At 47.3% G+C, this 22,019-nt stretch overlaps 1 protein-coding gene across 2 annotated transcripts in view; it reads left to right on the forward strand.

Annotated features, from left to right (window-relative positions):
* The window catches only part of ZDHHC14 (zinc finger DHHC-type palmitoyltransferase 14), a 350,736-nt gene that overhangs the window by 299,971 nt on the left and 28,746 nt on the right, over positions 1-22,019 (forward strand). For both annotated transcript variants that reach the window (XM_064292695.1, XM_064292699.1), the window contains exons 6-7: positions 16,513-16,615; positions 17,729-17,838. In XM_064292695.1, coding sequence (XP_064148765.1) covers positions 16,513-16,615; positions 17,729-17,838 — 213 coding nt within the window. The remainder of the gene's footprint in view (positions 1-16,512; positions 16,616-17,728; positions 17,839-22,019) is intronic.

The raw sequence follows: 22,019 nt of genomic DNA on the forward strand, positions 1-22,019 counted from the left end.
GTCTGTGTGTGTGTCTGTGTGTTGTAATTACAAAGCATGTACACATTTTTTATGTGTGCCACTAACTTCCCCCCTCCACCACCGGAATGAGCGGTGTGGCTCCCTAAGGCTGTCTGTTGTGAAGTCGTTTTTTCTGTTTGAAATGCGTGTTTTCGAGAAGAACTTCTCCTTCGGTGAATGGATTAAGAAGCATTGGGTTCCGATGAGTTATCGTAAACTTGAATTCCAGAAGAAAAACTGTATCTTAGGTGCCACTGGGCTGGGATGTGTTATACAGTGCTGGTTATCCCAGGCCAGTGTGGCAAGCGAAGCTGGGTCCTGTCTCCATACCTGTTCACTGTCAGTGGCACCTCCCTTTCCTCCAGGCACCTGTGTGGCTTTGGAGGTGGCATGGGGATGGCTGAATGGAAGCTTACGAGGGACAGCTTTCAGCTCCTTGAGGAAGAGTGTGGAGCTGCTCAGAAATGGCCTGGCCTGGAGGAGCAACACAGTCACAGTGACTGGGGTGCTCAGAAAGAGGATGGGTCCTGCTTGTCAGCGTGGTAGGAGGTGCTGCCGTTAGACTGGGGCCACACTCAATACCAGGTCCGGGCTGTGTTTCATTCTGTTACGCATAATGTCGTCGTGAATCGGAGCCGACTCAACGGCAGCTAACAGCAGCAACAAACTCAACTCCCGTAAGCTCCCTTCCACTGCAGAGACACGGAGAGTTCGGAAGTCTCCTTTGGTGTTGTTGCTGTTTTTTAATTGTGCTTTGAGTGAAAGTTTACAATTCAAGTGAGTTTCTCATACAAAATCTTATACACACATTGCTATGTGACCCTAGTTGCTCTCCGTACAATGTGACAGCACACTCCTCCTCTCCACCCTGTATTTCCCGTGTCCATTCAGCCAGCTTCTCTCCACCTCTGCCTTCTCATCCCTCCTCCAGGCAGGAGCTGCCCACATAGTCTCATGTGTCTACTTGAGCCAAGAAACACACCCCTCACCAGTATCATTTTATGTCTTACAGTCTAGTCTTTGTCTGAAGCGTTGGCTTTGGAAATGGTTTTAGTTTTGGGCCAACAGAGAGCCCAGGGACCATGACCTCTGGAGTCCCTCCAGTCTCACTCAGACCATTAAGTCGGGTCTTTTTATGAGAATTTGAGGTCTTTATCCCACTTTTCTCCTGGTCTACGAGGGGTTCTCTGTTGTGTTCCCTGTCATGGCAGTCATCACTTATAACCAGGCACCATCTAGTTCTTCTGGCTTCAGGCTGATGGAGTCTCTGGCTTATGTGGCCCTTTCTGTCCATTGGGCCATATTTTCCTTGTGTCTTTGGTGTTCTTCATTCTCTTTTGCTCCAGGCTGGTTGAGACCAGTGGGAGTCTCTTTGGAGTGCCTGATTTATGGTGGCTGAGACTGGCTTATGACGCACACACTGCACACCCGTGAAAGCTGCCCTTCGATTTATGGCAGTGCCACCAAACTCATCCCCTCCTGACCTGCAGTCTGTCCCAAACAAGAATCTGTAAAATGCTGAGTTCTTAAAACTACAAGTGGTTTTCCGGCTGAATTACCTGAGCACAGGGCTTGACCATGAACATGAAGCCTAATGTCACCTTGGCACTTAACCTCTGCAGAATCTCCTCCGGCCAGAAGATGGCTGTGTTTAAGAATTCTCAGTGGCCTCAGATCTGATCCCTTGACCATGATGTCAGAATATTTTGATGAGAAATGGGGCCCAGACAAAGGGTTCTCCCAGCAGATTTGCTCTGCAAAATGTCCCATCAGTATCATCGGTGAAGGGAGAGAGATTAGAAACAATGGCTGATTGACAACCAACCAAGACACGTTTGCAGAAATATAGACGTGAATGATGGAAAACTCTTCCTCAAGTTCACGTAAAACCCAACAGCAGGACTTTAGGATGAGAGACTCACCCAGCTCATCCTGTAAGTAAGCCTAGAGTGGAGGGTGTCTAGTACCAGAGCCAAGCCTGGTAAAAGAAGAGAGGAACAGAGGGAAAAGAAGACAGGCTAAGCAGGAGGAGGACGAATGGAGGGAAGGACGGAGGGGATGATGCAAATGCCCTGGCTCACTCACAGGTGCTCAGCAGGCCCTTCCCAATTGGTGAGGGCTGGATGCTGGGCACACCTGGAGGGAGCACTCCGGCCTCATCGCCTGTGGCCAGTCCTCCTCACTTCCTCCTCTTCTTCTTTCCTTCCCACGGCCCACTGTCTCTTCTCCTGCAGCCTGTGACCATGTCCTCCCTTTCCTCCTTGGGTCAGAGAGGCAGTGGGGTGGGGGCCTTTTGGGGGCCTGTGATAAGTGGGGTAGCTGCCCTGTACTATAGGCTTTCAAGAACTCCCTGGCCAGCCTTGGGGAAAGGGACCGTTTTCTTCAAAAAGACCAGGCAGTTTTGAACCAAGGAGCTCCAATGGTTATCTATTTCCTGTTAAAAAAAATATATATATATACTTATAAAACACCCACTGTGTGCAAAACCTGCTGGGGTTACAAAATCCAGAGCAGTCCTCCCCGACCGTCAGATTACATTCAGTGGGAAGGGGCAGAGTGCAGTGCAGGACAGCGATGAAGTAAGACACAAATGTGAGATCCCTCCCTCTCTCTAAGCAATGTCTGCTGAGGCCAGGGACTGGCTGTAACTGTGAGTTTTTTTAAGGCAGAATATGTTTTAAATGCCATAAAAAGACATGAGGTGCACCTGGGGGGTGCAGAGTCAAAGAAGGGAGACACATATCCTGTGGGCATTTAGGATTCAAAGGTGACATTTGCACCAGGCTTTGAGAGACAGGTGGCTTTTTAATGGGAGAAGTGTTGGGGAAAGATCCCAGAGTGACCAGCTGAGCCAGGGTCACAGGGGCACACAGGGTGTGCAGGGAAGAGCAGGCAGTCTGATGGGCTAGCCCAGGACTGGGAGTCCATTCGGCCACAAAGGCAGCAAGTGTGCCAGGCACCCGGAGCACAGCCATGCTCCAAGTCAACCCTCCAGTCAGCCCCAGGGGAACAAAATGCAGGGCCACAAAGGTCCTGTGACATCCCCATGATCAGTTGCAGATCCAGCCATTGTGATCCATAGGGTTTTCATTGGCTGATTTTTGGAAAGAGATTGCCGGGCCTTTCTTCCTAGTCTGTCTTAATCTGGAAGCTCTGCTGAGACCTGCTTAGCATCACAGCAACACACAAGCCTCCAGTGACAAAGGGTCTGTGGCCGCACATGAGGTGCATTGGCCAAGAGTCAAACCCAGGCCTCCCTCATGGAAGGCGAGACGTCAACAGGGGGTCTGCCCTTAATCGCATGAGTGCACATAAAAAAAAAAAAAAATTTTTTTTTTTTTTATATGCACTTACAAACTCAGGTGCTGTGGAAAAAGAGGTCAGTGCTGCGACAGCTAAACACTGAGGGGTGGGGGCTGTGGGGTGAGGTGCTCAGGAAGTACTGCTCCCAGGACGAGCTGTGGCTGGAGGAATTGGGCTCGGAGTTGCGCCGCCTGCTTTCCTGGGCTCTGGGGAGCCGGTAGGGCTTTTGGCCCGTGAATGACATCATCGGAGCAGGGTTTGTAGAATATTCAGCTTACAGCAGGGAGCAGAGCGCAGTGAAGTCCTGAGGAGATGAGGGCAGCAAGCAGAGGAGGATCCAAAAGTGGTGCCCGTGGGCAGCCGGGCCGGGGGAGTCCCGCATGCAGGCGGGAGAGCTGAGGCGGAGCCAGACCAACTCTGAGGGGGGGGTGACAGGCACAGCGGGAAAAAGGGAGAGCCCACACTAGTTCGGGGGTGTAATGCATTCCATTTGAAATATATTTAAGAAAAGCATCTAAAATATCATACATGTGTGAGCCTCCACATGGGCCTTGAGTAGCTTTAGGATCCTCTTTGCAACTGGTTTGATTTTTGGTCCCAATTACTTGCATATAATATAGAAAGAGAGGAAAAAATTACATGCTTGGCAATGACAGTATTACAACTCGAGGGAGCATTACTGGTCGGTCACTTGTCAGGGAGTGATGCATCAGGGCATCCACGTGGCCGTGCAGCCTTGGCCACTTCTCGGCTGGAAGCTGGCACAGGCTTGGGGAACATGCGCAGAAATGCCCCAGGGTCATCAGCGGCACCAGAGGAAGACTCTGTTGGGGAAGCCCTGCCGATAAACAGTCATTCTGGTGTAACTCCACATTAGCAGCCAATTAAAAGGATCACAGTCATTTCTCATCACGACTTATTGTGCACCTCTCCCAAAATGAAAGGGTTTCCAGTGGTTGGTGAATCAAAGGGTAATTGATTCTATGTTAGTGGAGGCTTTTGACAGAAAGCCCTTTTTATCCCCCATTTGCTTTTATCGCAAGGCACATCCATTGGAAAGGCAGGGATGGCCTAATGTGAGCCGTTCTGTTTGAATGGAATTTGGAGATGGCTGGAGTTGGCAGAGCACTCACAGAAAGGAAGTGCATCATAAAGCAGGTTGGAAAAATGGCCAAGGCAGTCAGGTCTCCACTGACGCTCGGCTTCAGGGCTCTTCCATCCTGATACGTGTCGATCCTCAGAAGAACCCCGGAAAATCAGTAGGACAGGAGCTGTTACCTCTGCTTACAACTGGCCTTCCCCTGACAGGGTACGTGACCTCCCCGGTTTATGCTCCGCACTGTCGCCAGGACTAGAGGCTGGTTCTCCTAACGGCCAGCCCTCCCTCCACCCAGAAGATCCAGAGCTAGGTTCTCCCACTACCCCAGCCATTCTGGCTGAGGAAGTCTTATGGAAAATGAGCACCTGATTGTATCTCCTAAGATTAGATTGGGAGGGGGGGTGTTGTTTGGTTTTTAAAATCCCCCAAGTGATACAAGAACATACTGTCATTGTGAAAAAATTTCAAATTGCCAGAAATGTAAAGGTCAAAAAGGAGGAGTTGCCCTTTACGCTGCCTCCATGATTTCATGATAGTCCTTATGGACAGTCTGTGCGCCCTTCCAGATGGCCTTCTAAGACTTTGAATACATAAGTGTGCATATGTTGTTGTTAGTAGGTGCCGTTGAATCAGTTCCAACTCATAGCAACCCCATATACAACAGAACAAAATGCTTACCAGTCCTGCACCGTCCTCAGAGTAGTAGGTATGTTTGAGCCTGTTGTTGCAACCCCTGTGTCAGTCCGTCTCATTGAGGGTCTTCCTTTACAACAGGAGGGAATGAGAGTGACGTTAATGTTATTTGTACATACGTACACATCTACAAATACGTGATTGGGGGATCGTCGGTACCTACAAAGGATCCTACTGAATGTATCATTCCACAATTTGATTTTTAAATATTTCCTGGAGGTATTTCCATGTCAGTATATGTTGTTGTTAGACGCCGTTGGTTCTGACCCATAGCAACCCTACGTACAACAGTATGAAACACTGTCCAGTCCTTGCCATCTTCACAGTTGTTGCTATGCTTGAGCCCATTGCTGCAGCCACTGTGTCAGTCCATCTCATTGAGGGTCTTCCTCTTTTTCACTGACCCTCCACCAAGCATGGTGTTCTTCTCCAGGGACTGGTCCCTCCTGATAACATGTCCAAAGTATGTAAGATGAAGCCTCACTATCCTTGCTTTCAAGGAGCATTCCAGCTGTACTTCTTCCAAGATAGATTTGTTCGTTTTTTTGGCAGTCCATGGTATATTCAGTATTCTTCACCAACACTGTAGTTCAAAGGCATCAATTCTTCCCAGGTCTTCCTTATTCATTGTCCAGCTTTCACAGGCATATGATGCGATTGAAAATACCGTGGCTTGGGTCAGGCGCGCCTTAGTCTTCAAAGTGACATCCTCGCTTTTCAACACTTTGAAGAGGTCCTTTGCCGCAGATTTACCCAGTGCAATGCGTCTTTTGATTTCTTCACTGCTGCGTCCATGAGTATTGATTGTGGATCCAAGTAAAATGAAATCCTTGACAACTTCAATCTTTTCTCCTTTTATCATGATGTTGCTTATTGGTCCAGTTACACCAATTTTTGTTTTCTTTATGTTCAATATGGCTTATACCTGAACATAATTTTTTTTTTTTTTATGTTCAGGTATAATCCATATTGAAAGCTGTGGCTTTTCATCTTCATCAGTAAATGCTTCAAATCCTCTTCACTTTCAGCAACCAAGGTTGTGCCATCTGCATATTGTAGGTTGTATCGTAGGTTGTCAATATATAGAGCTACCTCATTCTTTGTAGAAATGTTTCATAGAACTCCAGAGTATAGCTGAACCATAGTTTAACTCTTCTCCTATTGATGAATATTTAGATTTTTTTAATTTTTTACTGCTCAGAAAATGAGAAAGTGAATTTTCTTGTAGGTATCACTTTGTGCACAAATGGTAGTATTTCTCGAGGATTGGCAAGGAGATATGGCTTCACTGAGTTGAATGTTAAGCCCATTTTAAATATTGATCAACATGTCAAATTGTCCTCTAAAGAGATTATACCAGTTTATTTTCCCATGTCTCCAACACTAGGCATTGTCAGTCTTGTCTTTTTGCCAGCTAGATGGGGAGGAACATTTCATTTTTTGAATTTCCATTTTCTGGGTAATAACCAGGTTGCTCTTATTTCATCAGTTCTTCCTTTTGCTTTAGCTGCTCAGTGTTCAAGAGCAAGTTTCAGAGTCTCCTCTGACATCCATCTCAGTCTTTTCTTTCCTGTCTTTTCAGTGACCTCTTGCTTTCTTCATGTATGATATCCTTGATCTCATTCCACAACTTGTCAGGTCTTCAGTCACTAGCGTTCAGTGCGTCAAATCTATTCTTCAGATGGTCTCTGAATTCAGGTGGGATATACTCAAGGTCATATTTTGGCTCTCGTGGACTTGCTCTGATTTTCTTCAGTTTCAGCTTGAACTTGCATATGAGCAATTGATAGTCTGTTCCACAGTCGGCCCCGGCCTCGTTCTGACTGATGATATTGAGCTTTTCCATCATCTCTTTCCACAGATATAGTCAGTTTGATTTCTGTGTGTTCCATCTGGCGAGGTCCATGTGTATAGTCGCCGTTTGTGTTGGTGAAAGAAGGTATTTGCAGTGAAGAAGTTGTTGGTCTTGCAAAATTCTATCATTCGATCTCCAGCATTGTTTCTATCACCAAGGCCATATTTTCCAACTACTGATCCTTCTTTGTTTCAATCTGTATGCTGAGCAGATAATACAAGAAGCTGGACTATATGCAGAAAAATCAGGCATCAAGATTGGAGGAAGACTCATTAACAACCTGTGTTATGCAGATGACACAACCTTCCTTGCTGGAAGTGAAAAGGACTTGAAGCACTTACTGATGAGATCAAAGACCACAGCCTTCAGTATGGATTACACCTCAACATAAACAAAAATCCTTACAACTGGACCAATGAGCAAAAAATCATGATAAACAGAGAAAAGATTGAAGTTGTCAAGGATTTCATTTTACTTGGATCCACAATCAACAGCCATGGAAGCAGCAGTGAAGAAATCAGAAGATGCATTGCATTGGGTAAATCTGCTGCAAAGGACCTCTTCAAAGTGTTGAAGAGCTAAGATGTCACCTTGAAGACTGAGGTGCGCCTGACCCAAGCCATGGTGTTTTCAATCGCATCATATGCATGTGAAAGCTGGACAATGACTAAGGAAGACCAAAGAAGAATTGACGCCTTTGAATTGTGGTGTTGGTGAGGAATATTGAATATACCATGGACTGCCAAAAGAACAAACAAATATGTCTTAGAAGAAGTACAACCAGAATGCTCCTTAGAAGCAAGCATGGCAAGACCACATCTTACATAATTCAGACATGTTGTCAGGGGGATCAGTCCCTGGAGAAGGACATCATGCTTGGCAGAGTACAGGGTCAGCAGAAAAGAGGAAGACTGTCAATGCGGTGGATTGACACAGTGGCTGCAACAATGAGCTCAAGCGTAACAACGATTTTAAGGATGGTGCAGGACCGGGCAATGTTTCGTTCTGTTGTGCATAGAGTCGCTATGAGTCAGAACCAACTTGACAGCACCTAACAACAACAACAGGTTGCACATCTTTTCCTGTTTGTTGGCCGCTTTTTTTTTTTTGCCTTCATCACAGGGTGCCAATTCATGCTTTTTGTCTGCTTTTTAAATGAGTTTTCTTTTCCTTTTAATTTATAGGAGTTCTTTATGTATTCTCAACAGTAATCTTTTAATATCTTTTGCCAATATTTTCTCCCAGTCTTTCACTTTTAAGTTTATATATATATACACACACACACACACAAAAAAAAAATGTTTAAAACATGGCTCCAGGGTTGTGTTTTATATCCTTACCCCCAAATTATGCAATTTTTAAAAAATCTTTCTCGCCTTATGTTTTGTTTCTCAAACTTGGCTCGTAAATTATCTGTAATGTATTTTTTGTGTACGGTGTGAGCTAAAGTTCCAACTTTATCTCCCCAGTGATTAGGGAAGTGTCCCAATACCACTTACTGTTGTACTCCAGCAGTTCTCACACTTTTTGGTCTCAGGACCCTTTTACACGCCTAAAAATTACTGAGGACCTCAGAAAGCTTTTGTTGCTGGAGAATATATCTATTGATATTTATCATGTCCGGTGTCAAATGTGAATCGATGTCATCAAAAGCACAAGAAAGCGCTAGCCTGCCTTCCGACAGCGTCAGAGAGACACCTTTCTCACACACCCTGTGGCCCCTACACATCAGCAGAGAATGCAAGTGACATTAATGTGATAAACCGTGTTTTGGTATTGATATGAAAATAGTTTTACTCTGGAGGATCCCCCGAAAGGGTCTTGGGAACCATGAGGGTGCACCGGCCGCACTTTGAGAACCACTGGTCTCTCTTTCACCACTAATCTGCAATGCCTGCCCTATCCCATGTCCCACGTGTCTGTTCTGGACTCTGTTCTGTTCCATTGCTGCTCTGGACTCTGTTCTGTTCCATTGCTGTTCCAATGCTGTGGTCACAGCGCTTCATTTACTAGAAAAGTTTTCTCCTACCCCCACCCTCAGCTCCCCCGCTAGTGTTTCTTTTCCAAAATGCCCTCGCCTGTTCTGGTACATTTTCTCTTCCAGATGAATTTTAGAGCCCGTTTGTCAAATCCCATTTTAAAATTTTTGCTGGGATCTTGATTGGAATTATCGTGGCTTCTTAGACTAATTTGGGGCAAGTACACCCCAGTATTGCCTACTGGAAAAAACTGTAGAAGAAAAGGATGTATGACCCCCCAAAAAACCAAACTCTTTGCTGTTGGATCAATTTAGACTTATGGTGACCCCATGGTTACAGAGTAGAACTAAGCTTCATAGGGTTTTGTTCAGTAGGATCCCTAGGTGGCTCAGATGGTTTGCACTTGATTGCTAACCTAAAGGTTGGTGATTTGAACCCACCCAGCGGCATCACGGAAGAAGGGCCTGGTGATCTTCTATAAAAAGTCATGGCCCAAAACCCCTGTGGAGCACAGTTCTACTTTGTAATACACGGAGTCACCGTGAGTTGGAATCGACTCAGTGGCAATGGGTTTTTTGTTTGTTTGGTTGCTAGTTTTTAATCTTTACAGAAGCAGGTCACTGGGCCTTTCTTTCACAGTGCTGCTGGGAGGGTTCAAATCGCCAACCTTTTAAGTTAGTAACCGAACACTTAAATGCGCCGCCAGGGACCTAGAGCCAGAAAAAATGATGGTCAAATGATCCTGTCTAGGTGGCCTCGGGTGACTTTCCTCTTTGAAAGTGTCTGTCATGTCTTGTCAGCAGGAAGTCAGCAGCCCTACCCTAGACAGTGCAGGGCGCCCAGGTGACAAGTCTGTGTGCTTCTCCATCTCTGTCCAGGGATTGCGGGTTCACCTAGTTAAAGAGGAAGATGTGCTGACAAGTTCCTGAACACAGATATCTTAAAAGATTAAATCTGGCTGCAGTCACTCCATCTAGAGCCCAAAGAAGGAGGTCACTGACATCTGCACATCCTGGAAGTGAGCAGCACCTACGTTACCGTCGTTTTTAGAAAGAAAGAAATGGTTGCCAACAACGTATATTTTTCTTACGTTGTAAGCATCAGGATGTCTCACACCCAGCTGTCTCCTAGGAGAGAGCTTGGAGCAGAATACGAATGTGTTAAGACTGACTCACAGACGCAGCGCTTGGGAAGGAGCTTGACTGCCATAGACCCCTGGATTTCAGTGTACTTTGCCCATTTTGGAATCCAGGGAGTCCTGGCCACTGAGGGAGGAAGCACACCCGAAACACACATGCAAACATACAAAAATTTTAAGATAAAATATTATCTGGCATGGCACTTGGCCAAAAGTACCGTGCCCAGCCTGGGTGCTGGAAGGTGGAGAGGTGGGTTGTGATGTGTGCAGAGATAGGCTGTTCACGCAGCAGTGGCTCTGAGGCCGTAGGACTGACTAACAAGGTTTGGCCTCACAGGCAACCTCAACCTTGCTGCCATGAACCCACAGGTGAGACACTGAGGCATAAATGTCTCGCCAGGCTGTGGCCATAGCTTGGGGACTTGGAAGGGTTCTATTCCAGACATCTGGGGACCAGGGCTGTAGTTCTTTTCTGCCATGATCCACTGTGTCAACCTGTATAAGTGGCTTAACCTCTCTGGGCCTCAGCTTCCTAGGTGTAAAAATGAAGGGGTCGGAATAAATCAGGACATATTAACTTGGGGTCTGTGTAAATCCATGGAGGAGCCTAAGGGAAGTCTTTTGTTGTTTGTATGTATAAGAGAACAAAACGGTACCTGGTCCTGCACCATCTTCGTCATTCCTCTACCTAAAAAAAACCTAGGGGGGCTCATTTTCTAGCACTATATCAGAAACATAGGGTTCTGTTGTGAACCATAGGGTTTTTATTGACTAATTTTCAGAAGTAGATTGCCAGACCTTTCTTCCTAGTCTGTCTGAGTGTGGAAGCTCCACTGAAACCTGTCCACCTGCTGGTGTTTGAATTACTGGTGGCGTAGCTTCCTGCATCATTAGCAACACTCAGACCACCACAGCAAGACAAACTGACAGATGGGAGCTGGAGGGAAGCCTTTAAACCTCCTGAAATAGAAGAAAAGTGCGTTTTGCTGAGAAAAGTGTGGGAACTTAAAAAGTTACAAACCTTTGGTTCCATGATCTCTAGGCCTTCCTGGTTCTCCAATATCAAGGTAGCCTAGCCATTCTGCCTAACCCTGTCTCCACATCTCTGCCGGCCTTCCCCGCTTGCCAAGGAGCCTTCCTGCCTTGTTCTCTAACCGTTTGCATTTTAATTCTTGCTCTGAAAGCAGACCTTGGTTCCCATCAGGCAGGGGTCTTATCCTTCCCCACTGTTACTGTCCCGAGTGCAGGTGGGGTGCACAGAAAGGCCCAGAGCAAGCACTTGAGGGGTCGCTTGGAGAACCGATGGAGAGGGTCTGCAAGTAAACTTTCTTCAAAGTCTTTTCCGATTCCATACACTTTTTGTGAGTACTTCTGTGTGCTACTTCTTGGGCTAGGGGCAGTGGGAAGCTAACAGCCATCTGCCCACCCCCACGGGGGGACTCGCGGTCTACAGGGGGCGGGCAGACAGAAGTTGGCACTGGGAGCTGCTCAGGCAAATCGCATCCCTGATCCAGTAAACTTCCAGCTGCTAGGAGATCGACTCCCAGTGGAGTTGGCAGATTTCTCTCTTTAAAAGTCAGTCAGTGGGTTTTGATACATTTAAGAGAGGTTTCTCTTTCTTAGGAAACCCTGGTGGTGTAGTGGTTAAGTGCTACAGCTGCTAACCAAGAGGTCGGCAGTTCAAATCCGCCAGGCACTCCTTAGAAACTCTATGCGACGGTTCTACTCTGTCCTTTAGGGTCGCTATGAGTCGGAATCAAGTCGAAGGCAGTGGGTTTGGGTTTTTTTGTTGTTGTTGTTCTCTTTCTTAATCTTATTACGGCGTGGATATTTTCAACACCTAGCCATTGGGCCAGCGAGACCTACTGGGGAATGTCTGTACCTTCTCAGTCTGAGAATGAGCACCATTGGCTCATGACAGCAAGTGTCCCCATCCCCCACAACTCCCAGCAGGGATGGGGGTCAGCCGAGGGCCATCTGTCCCTCAATAAGGATCAGGGAAAGAACCGGCCCAAGGTGTTTCTGCCGCACAGGAAGAGACAGATTCCAGGGTTCAAATCCTAGCTCTGCTAGTGCTCGAGGAAGCTGCTGCTTGGCTTCTGCCTCAGTTCCCCCATCTGTGAAGCGGGTATCATGATAGTTCCCTCTCACTGGTTCACTGTGAGGATTAAATGAGTTTGTTCACAGGAAACCTTTGAAATAGGACCCGATGCAGAGCCGGGGATGCCAGCCATTGTCATTACCGCAAAAGCCAATTCCTGCAGACCCCGTGTGAGAGAAGTGTCAGCTGGGGGCGGGGGATGCAGGTGGGCCCCGTCTGAATCTACCCTGATTCCATGTCGTTTTCGACGCAGCTATGAGCTAACAGTGGCCCTGCATTCTGCTATTTATAAACTTCTAAAGCACATGAGAAATCAATATAAAAAGCTACGGTTTTCCTTGTTACTAGCAACCTTTAAAAGGCCCTGCCCATTGGTAACCATGCCTGCTTCTCAAGTAACAATTGCAGGTGACAGTGGAGAAGGAACAGCAGCTAGAAAATGGGCAGTAGTCGCTTTAAATGCTGCGATTTTCCTCCACTTTTACCTGCCAATTTTTCCATGGTCCCTACATACAAACGTTATGTGTAATTCAACTCATCATCATTCTACCTGGATTGGAAACTTCTGGTGACCTGTGTTTCTGAGATTGAATTTTGGTTCTGCACGCTCTATTCAGGAACAGAGTCCTTTGGTTCTGTTCTTTATTCTTTCTTGTCTGCCCTTGGCCATTTCTTGTTTTTGCTTCATTTGTCACCTGCCTCCGCTTCGATCTTTCGCACGTCTTGCCCAGGGCTTCGAACCGGTTCTTCCCGGTTCAGTCATGTCAAAGGAAGCTAAACCAGAACAGACCTGAATTTTTAAAATTTAGGTGAACCAGAATGATAACCGGAACAGGAAAAATTATAGGTTGAAGCCCTGCTAGAAACCTAATCTCCCTCTTAGAAAACAAGGGCAACACATGCGTTGCATAGTAACCAAATCTCCCTTGCCTGAGCAGAGTCGGAAATAGCAATCCCTTTCTCGAAGATGGCAGCCAACTGAGCCGCTTTGAATGTGTATCGCTCTTCTCAGTCCTGGCAGTAATTCAGTTTCATGCATCAGGCTCCTGAAAGGGCTCACTATGCCTCTTCTGAGTCTCCCGTTCCAGGGCTTTGAACCATAACTTTTCCCATTCTGGTTATGGTTCTGGATCACCCAAATTGTAATAATTTAGGTCCATTCCAGTTTCACTTCATCAACCATGACTGAACCAGTTTGAAGAGGCTTAAAGCCCTTCCACCCTGTGCAAATTCATATTACTAATGTCCTTTGCCTGTACAGAGCCCAGTTTTCCTTGTCTCAGTCTTCCCACTGGTGACCTTATAACTTGCCCTGGAATCCTCTCCACCTCTGCTTTCAAACTAGAGGGTGATATGGATCCTACCCATCCCTGTTGTTGTTAGTTTCTGTTGAGCCGGCTCTTACTCACGGTGACCCCATGTACCACATAACAAAATGCTGCGCCATTCTGTACCATCTTCGTGATCATTGGTGGGTTCAAGTCCATTGTTGTGGCCACTGGGTAATTTGAGTGCATTCAAACCAAGGGGGCTCGTCTTCCAGCACTGTATCAGACTATCTTATGTTGTGATCCATAAGGTCTTCATTGGATGATTTTTTAAGTGGATCACTAGGCCTTTCTTCCTAATCTTAGTCTGGAAGCTCCACTGAAACCTGTCCACCATGGGTGACCCTGCTAGTATTTGAAATACGAGGGAAATAGCTTTCAGCATCACAGCGACATGTAAGCCATCACAGTACAACACACTGACAGACGGATGGCGGCACCCATTCCTACTTAGCCGCTTTCCCAAAACAGCACCTTAGTTTTTCTCTTCACAAGAGATATAGCTACTCATTCCTTTCACTTCCTTCCTTCCTCCTTGAGGAGTGGACAGGCCACAGACAAGGCACTTCGAGCAGTGTGGACAGGCTGAGGGAGCACCATGAGGTGGAGATCCTAATGACTCCACTAAAAAAAACCAAAACCAAGTCCAGTGCCATCGAGTCGATTCCGACTCATAGCAACCCTATAGGACAGAGTAGAACTGCCCTATAGAGCTTCCAAGGAGAGCCTGGCGGATTCGAACTGCCGACCCTTTGGTTAGCAGCCGTAACACTTAACCACTACGCCACCAGCGACTCCACTGCTCAGAACATTTTCGTCCTGGTTCCCTGGCAGAGGAGCATTCTTCTCCTCCAGAGGTATCTTTTAATTTCAGGGTCGTCTTAGTTATCTAGGGCTGCCATAACAGAAATACCACAAGTGGGAGACTTTAACAAACAGAAATTCATTTTCTCACAGTTTGGGAGGCTAGAAGTCTGAATTTAGGGCACTGGCTCTAGGGGAAGGCTCTTTCTCTGTCAGCTCTGGGAGAAGATCCTTGTCTCTTAGCTTCTATTCTTTGGCTCCTTGGTGATCTCTGTGTGGCATGCCATCTGTCTTCCCCCATCTCTGCTTGCTTGCTTGCTCAATTTGCCCTTTTAATCTTAGAAGAGATTGACTTAAAATGCACCCTACACTAATACTGCCTCATTAACAAAGAAAACCTCTCCCCAAATGAGATTATAACTACAGGTATAAACCCATTGCCTTCAACCCTATAGGAAAGAGTAGAACTGCCCCATAAAGTTTCCAAGGAGCGGCTGGTGGATTCAAACTGCTGTCCTTTTGGTTAACAGCCGAGCTCTTTACCACTGTACCACCAGGGCACCAACCATCGGTATAGAGGTTAGAATTTTACAACATATTTTAGGGGGGGATACAGTTCAGTCCATAACAAGAGTGGTGCTTTTTTTGAGGACTGGCAATTTCTGGGAGTTTAAGCTTTAGACATGGAAAGCATTTTTCTTCTTCTCTGAGAGCAGACCACGTGGTTTATCCTGGTGTTGAAAGTAAGTAGACAGGCAAGGGCCCATCATTCCTCCGACTTTCCGTGCAGCCTCATGCCCCCGGACAATGTCATCAATTAATAGTGATGTAGCAGAATATGGCATTGCATGGGGTCATTTATTCAGTGCTCCACTCTAAAGATGAATTATCTCCAATCGTGAAGAAAATCAGTGGTGGCATGTTACCGCATGATCTATGGCTTCCACCCTTGGAAGCTTTAGGAAAGTGTGAGCATTTACTTCCTCCGTCCTGAAATTTATTGATGGGGGTACATGATGTGTATTTAAACTCCCAGAGCCGTGATGAATTTTTTTTCCCTGAGAAACATCTGTATCTTGTAAACAGAATTTTATAAACATTCATGGGTCAGAAAAATGCTCTGATCTTTCCAGTTGCCATACTCTGGGTTGATTTACCTCATCTGTTGAGGAACGCCAAGCTTTTTCTCCTTTGGTCTTCAGGACTGAAGACGTGGAAATTTAGGCTTCCTCTCACTGGAGGTCCTGTGAGAATCCAGGTGTCTCAGTTGCCTGTCCAACAGCCAAGAACTCCCAGAGATGTCGGGGGCTGGCTGAGAGACTGGGACTAGGTCCCCTAAGTAAAAGGGCCCCTCATCTTGATGCCACGCTGAGCAAGGCCACCACTGGTTCCAACTAGTCTCCCACCCCTCCTCCACAGGTCTGGTATGGATAGTCCATTAAAATAGAGGGCTTTCCTGATTCAGAAGCCATCTCTTAAGGAGAGGCTGGTGAGGTCAGTGCACAGGGTGCTCCTAGGTTGGGGTGAGTGGTCACTGGTGGGTGAGGTGACCATCAAGGCAGAGATAAAAGCCATGAAGATAAACTCTCTCCAGGCCACCACCACCTGGGGTCACCCCTGCCCACGAAGGTCAACTCTTAATAGCATGACTATCTCGTTAGTGTCACACTTTGGGGGAGGGGAGCTGTTGATCTTATAGTATTCAGGATTCGGAAGCCAAGATTGGAGTCTGTGATTGAAGTGATATCCAATATTTAGTCCTTTCATGGAAGGCCCTGAACTGTTGTCAGCTCAAACCAGTACACTTCCTGAGTTTGATGTCACAGTCATTGATGACCAGATAAGTCACAGGAAAAGCTGAAGATTGCATAAGAAAGACAGTCAGAGGAGCTGACTGTCAGAATCAACACTAAAAAAATAATAAGTAACGTTCATGGAGCCAACCAGTCATTTACTGAGTCGCGAATGCTGCTCTGTGCTGGGAAGATGACTTGGAATATGACTTTGTCAGTGTCCTGGAGTTTTCCACTGATCAGAGAGAACACTAGGTAGATGAAAGCATAGAAAATGACAAAAGGTTAGAGGGAGGCCAGGAGTCCACATAACGTGCCTGTGGGTGTTGCATTTCCAAAGTCCAAGTCCCTCCTGACTCTTCAGCATACCCCTTGGAAGGCAATCCCCTTCTCCGAGTTACCTCCTTGACTTCCCTCACTGTGCTGGAGGCCGTGGTGTGCTTCTTCTCCGTCTGGTCTATTGTTGGTCTCTCAGGTTTCCACACGTACTTGATCAGCTCCAACCAGACAACAAATGAAGATGTAAGTTCCTGACACCATGGGACATGGGCATGTTCTTTTGTGTTCAGCCATCGAGAGGCCAAGGGGAGAAGAGGTTTGGGGTCAACAACTTCCCATTCCCAAGGTGACCTTTGGGAGCAAAGAATGTGCAGTAGCATTTCTATTTGCCATTCTGTGTATTTCTCCATTTGGAATCTCTGAATTCTCTTGTTCTTTTCTGACAGTGTCACGTAAATGCTAAGATCAGCCAGGTGACCCCCAATTTCAAGCCCCAGGAGAAGGTTCTCTTCCTTTTAAATAGTTTTGTAAGCAGCTTGTCACACCTTCCCTAATAAAGAGACACCACCGCAGGCTGACATCCCAGAATGGATGTATGAGTCTACCACTCACATTTAATATCTCTAGTTTTTTGGAGGAGATTGCCCTAACCCAAAATTTAACTTTTTTACCCAAATATATCTGCCTACATTTAATGCCAATGGAGAAAAAGTATAAAAACATGGAACATAACATTGGAAAACATTTCTTAATAAGCATAGTCCTCTCTGCTCTTCATATGTAGATTTTGGCAGAGATCTCTGTCAGTCCATGAATTACGTGTCTCAGAATCAGTCAGCTTACCTTAAATGAGGGCTGGAGAAATCAAGGGCGGTGAGACACACGAAATAAGATAACATTAATACTGCTGCCTATATTAGGTAATGGTGGATGTTAGAATCTACAAAATCAACCATTTTGGCAACCCTGTGCGCTGAATTCTGACAGCCTGTGAACTACTTTTTGACAGTTAAAGGGGCCGTGTTAACATTTCAGCTACCAGTCATTTAATTACTATTTAGAGCACTAAATGTGAGTGTGAAAAACTCTCCCCTGGTTGATGTGAGATGGTCTTTTCATACCATGTGGTAGAAATAAGACAGCATCTTACTTTCTCCCTAATCTTTGGGACTGAGTATTTCTGAGTTTGGGATAAATGCCAATTTTCCCTAAAAAAAGGTGCCTCTTCAAGGCTCCTGCTGAAGACAGGGGTCAAGATTATTTGCCTTCTGTGTGGACTTCTCATGGCCCAGTTATCCTACCTGGCGACTTTGGGAAGGAGGATGTTGTGTGTTAATTACTCTCCTTTTCTTTCAGATTAAAGGATCTTGGTCAAATAAAAGAGGTAAAGAAAATTACAATCCCTACAGCTACGGAAATATCTTTACAAATTGCTGTGCCGCCCTGTGTGGGCCCATCTCTCCCAGGTAAGACCCAGGAGGCTGGGTGCTCTTGAGGGGCTGGGCTGAGTTACAGCAAGCCTTATAGGTCAGGGGCTGGCCACTGCCTGGGGACGGATGGGTCCCACCAGCCTGCCAGGCAGTTCTGCACTCAGTGTCTCGTGGTCACGGCCTTCAGGAAACAGACCTTGGCTGGGCCGCTGTGTTAGACACAGATGCTTTTGTGTTTTTCAACCAAGTTAGTGTCAGGTTTGGAAAAATCTCCTAAAGGAAACTGAAGCTTGTGACCCCATTAATCATTGACTGATGTGAAGGGGCTGTGATGAGCATGGGGGCCATGGTTAGCATAGTTAGGGAGCCAGGACAACAGGAATGAAGCGATCAGAAAACCTACAGAAGCAAGTCACCTTGAAGACTAAGGTGCGCCTGACCTAAGCCATGGTATTTTCAATTGCATCGTATGCACATGAAAGTTGGACAATGAATAAGGAAGACCAGAGAAGAATTGACGCCTTTGAATTGTGGTGTTGGTGAAGAATATCGAATATACCATGGACTGCCAAAAGAATGAACAAATCTGCCTTGGAAAAAGTGCAGCCAGAATGCTCCTTAGAAGCAAGGATGTGAGACTGCGTCTTACATACATTGGACATGTTGCCAGGGGGGATTAGTCTCTGGAGAAGGGCATCATGCTTGGCAAAGTACAGGGTCAGCGGAAAAGAGGAAGGCCCTCAACAAGGTGGATTGACACAGTGGCTGCAACAATGAGCTCAAGCATAACAACGATTGTGAGGATGGTGCAGGACCAGGCAGTGTTTCGTTCTGTGATATGTTAGGGTCGCCATGAGTCAGAACTGACTCAGTGGCACCTAACAACAACAACAACATAGAAGCAACTGCTAACAGCTGGTGGTCCTGAATGTACACGCTCAAGGCCACAGAAAGAGAGAGACCCACGTGGGCTGAAGTAGCCGAGATTATAGTGATGACGATAATAATAATGGTAACATGAATAATAACAATACCAGAAACCAAACCCATTGCTGGGGAGTCGATTCCAACTCGTGGCAACCACAGGTGCTAGAGAGTAGAAGTGGTGGACGTTTATTGTGCTAGTGTATCAGGCTCTGTCTTAGCCTCCTGGGCCTGCTGTCACAAAGTACCACAAACTGGGTAGCTGAAAACAACAGAAATTTATTCTCTCACAATTCGGGAAGTCAGAAGTCTGAAATCAAGGTGTCAGCAGGCCCAGGCTCTTTCTGAAGTCTCTGGGGGCAGATCCTTTCTTGCTTTTTCCAGCTTCTGGTGGTTTCTGGAAATCCTTGGCGTTCTTCAGCTCATAGATACGTCACCCCAGTCTCTGCCTCCGTCGTCACGTGGCCACCTTCCCTCTGTCTCTGTCTCTGTGTTTCTCCTTTATAGGGACGCTGGTTTTATTAGATTAGGACCCACCCTACACCAGTATGACCTTGTGTTAATTTAACTAATTACATCTGCAAAGGTGCTATTTCCAAATAAGGTTATGTTCACAGGTTCTTGGGGTTAGGTTTTGACTTTTGGGCGGACACAAATCAGCCCATAACAGGCATCGTTCTAAGTGTATTACTTGTATTAACTTTTTAAAAACCTCAGTCTGTGCCTATGAGACAGGTATTGTTATATCCCTTTTTACAGGTAAGGAAATTGAGGCACAGAGGGGTTAAAAAACATCCCCAAGATCACACAGCTAATAAATGCTGGCTAGTGAGGATTCAAACCTAGGCAATCTGGCTTCAGAGCCTAAGTGCACCCAGACCCCCACAGCGACACTATTGCACACCCGGGTGCCCATGGCGGTCCCACTGCACACTCAGACCCCTGTGGAGGCCCCAGTGTGCCCCCAGATCCCCATAGAGGGCCCACTGCACACCCAGGCCCCTGTGGAGGTCCCGCTGTACACCCAGACCCCCATGGAGGTCCTGCTGTGCACCCAGACCCCTGTGGCAGGTCATCAGTAGTGTGTTGGCACAGACTGCAGACTTAATTCTGTCATCAGCCTCAGTCGAACGCCGTTGTTGTTGTTGGGTGCTGTCCAGCCGATTCTGACTCATGGCGACCCCATGTGACAGAGTAGAACTGCCCCATAGAATTTCCTAGGCTGTAACTTCTATAGGAGCAGATGGTCAGTTCTTTCTTCCATGGACCGCTGGGGGATTCCAACCACGGACCTGTTAGCTAGCAGCCAAGCGCTTAACTGTTGCAATACCAGGGTTCCTTAAAACATCATTAGGGAAGGAAAGTGATACTGACAAAAACCCAAAAACTATATCCTGATGAGTTTATTACCTGTTGCTAGATCGTTGTTTCCCTGAATCATTGTGGCGCTGTTCCTTCTGGGGCCAAATAGTCGGAAACTGACCATTTTCCAGTTTTGGTTTAGAAAGCTGGGAGCCCAGCGTGCCACTGCTCTCGTGAATCGTGGCGGGCTCAGGCACCCCTGATGTGCCCCTCAGCAGCCTCCTCCTGGTGGCCTGACAGGAGGGACAGGTGAGGACCCTAGTGATGGGAAGCTCAAGCTGGGCAGTCAGGGATGCTGGACAGGCGTCTCGAAGAGGCTCCAGGCCACCAGGGCATCCTCGTGGGGGCTCTGTGGGCCAGAACATCTCTCAGGAAGCACCTGACTTCTCACCACTTAGGTTGTATTTCCTATTGATGTGTGTTTAATTGTGGCAAGTGGGTCAGGGGTCAGGGAACATAGGCTGGAGGGCTCAGAGGGTGTAAGGGGCAAAAAGACCTCAACAGGCATTGCCTTCTCCCACATCTAAGATGTGCGTTTCAATCTGGGAAAGGAGTTTAAAATCTCACAATTCTGTACAAATCTCTTTTCTTGCTTCTTCATCCTCGGTTTGTACTCAGTGCTGCTGTGTATTGTTGATAGATCGGCTCTTGTCACAGCAGAGTGACAGGAAGAAGTATTGCTTCCACCACTGGATTACATTGCTGTTTGGGACGGACTCTTTATAAAATTGAAATCCCTTTGGATGGGGCATTTCTTGAGTGGGGCCCTCCCCTCAGAACTGCTGAAAGCACCCCATATTTTCTCCAGGGAAATGGGCCCCACAGGTCCCTCCCTCTGCTGGGCAGGCTCCCGGAGCTGCCCCCCTCAGCTGCCCCAGGCAGACATGAGGGTTGCCCTCCAGAGTTGCCCCAGGCAGACATGAGAGCCCCCCAACCCCAGCTGCCCCAGGCCAACCCGAAAGGCAGGATGTTCTCTTCGCTCCACCCTCCTGTTACCTCTTTGCTTCTCCTCCCCCTGCCACCCTCTGTCACCCCAGCCCAGGCTCTCAGTGGGCCAGGACCCTCCAGGAGGCCTCCCAGCTAGGCCTGAGCAGTGTCCCAGGCCCCAGACCCGGCCAAAAACAGCCTGTGCACCCCGAGTTGCGTGTGCAAATGGCCTTAGAGCACGCTTCTGCAAGAGAGAGTATGCGATTCCATGTTTCCACGTGAGATCCTTTGTACCGAGAGGGCAGAGACCCCAGACTTAGTTCCCTGCATGGTGTCACCAGAGGTGTGGGTGACAGCAGGTGGACAAGGCCAGGTCTGGGGTGAGGGGTCCTAATGCAAGTCTGGCAGGAGGGAAGGATATTGGAAGGACCGGAAGTCCCACCCACAACATGGTCAGGGCAGGCCGTACGTGGGCTGGTTCCGTGGGTCAGAGCAGCCGTGAGGATTAATAGTGTCCTGAGCCTCTGCTTACTCACATCAGCCCCCGATTCATGGTGACCCCACACACAACGAATGCAACAAATGGCTGCCAGGTCATCCGCTATCCCCATGATCATAGGTTTCCACTGGCTGATTTTAGGAAGCAGATTGCCGGACCTTTCTTCCTAGTCCATCTCAGTCGGGAGGCTCTGCTGAAACCTGTCCAGCATCACAGCAACACACAAGCCTCCCCCGACAGATGGGTGGTGGCCACGCGTGACGTGCGCTGGCTGGGAATCAAACCCGGGTCTCCCACATGGAAGGCGAGAATTCTGCCAGTGAACCACCACTGCCTCTGTCTCACGGGGTATAGACCCATAAATGGACAGGGGTTGTACAGAGAGTCGGGGCTTGATGGGGCAACGCAGGCTTCACGGGCCACTCGGGCTTCCCAGAGGGCCTGGGTCCGAGATGTGACCTATCCTAAGGGATGAGCAGGACCTGGAGGGAGGGGGCATGGGGAG

This window comes from Loxodonta africana, chromosome 1 (genome assembly GCF_030014295.1).
Source record: "Loxodonta africana isolate mLoxAfr1 chromosome 1, mLoxAfr1.hap2, whole genome shotgun sequence".
NCBI classification, from domain to species: Eukaryota; Metazoa; Chordata; class Mammalia; order Proboscidea; family Elephantidae; genus Loxodonta; species Loxodonta africana.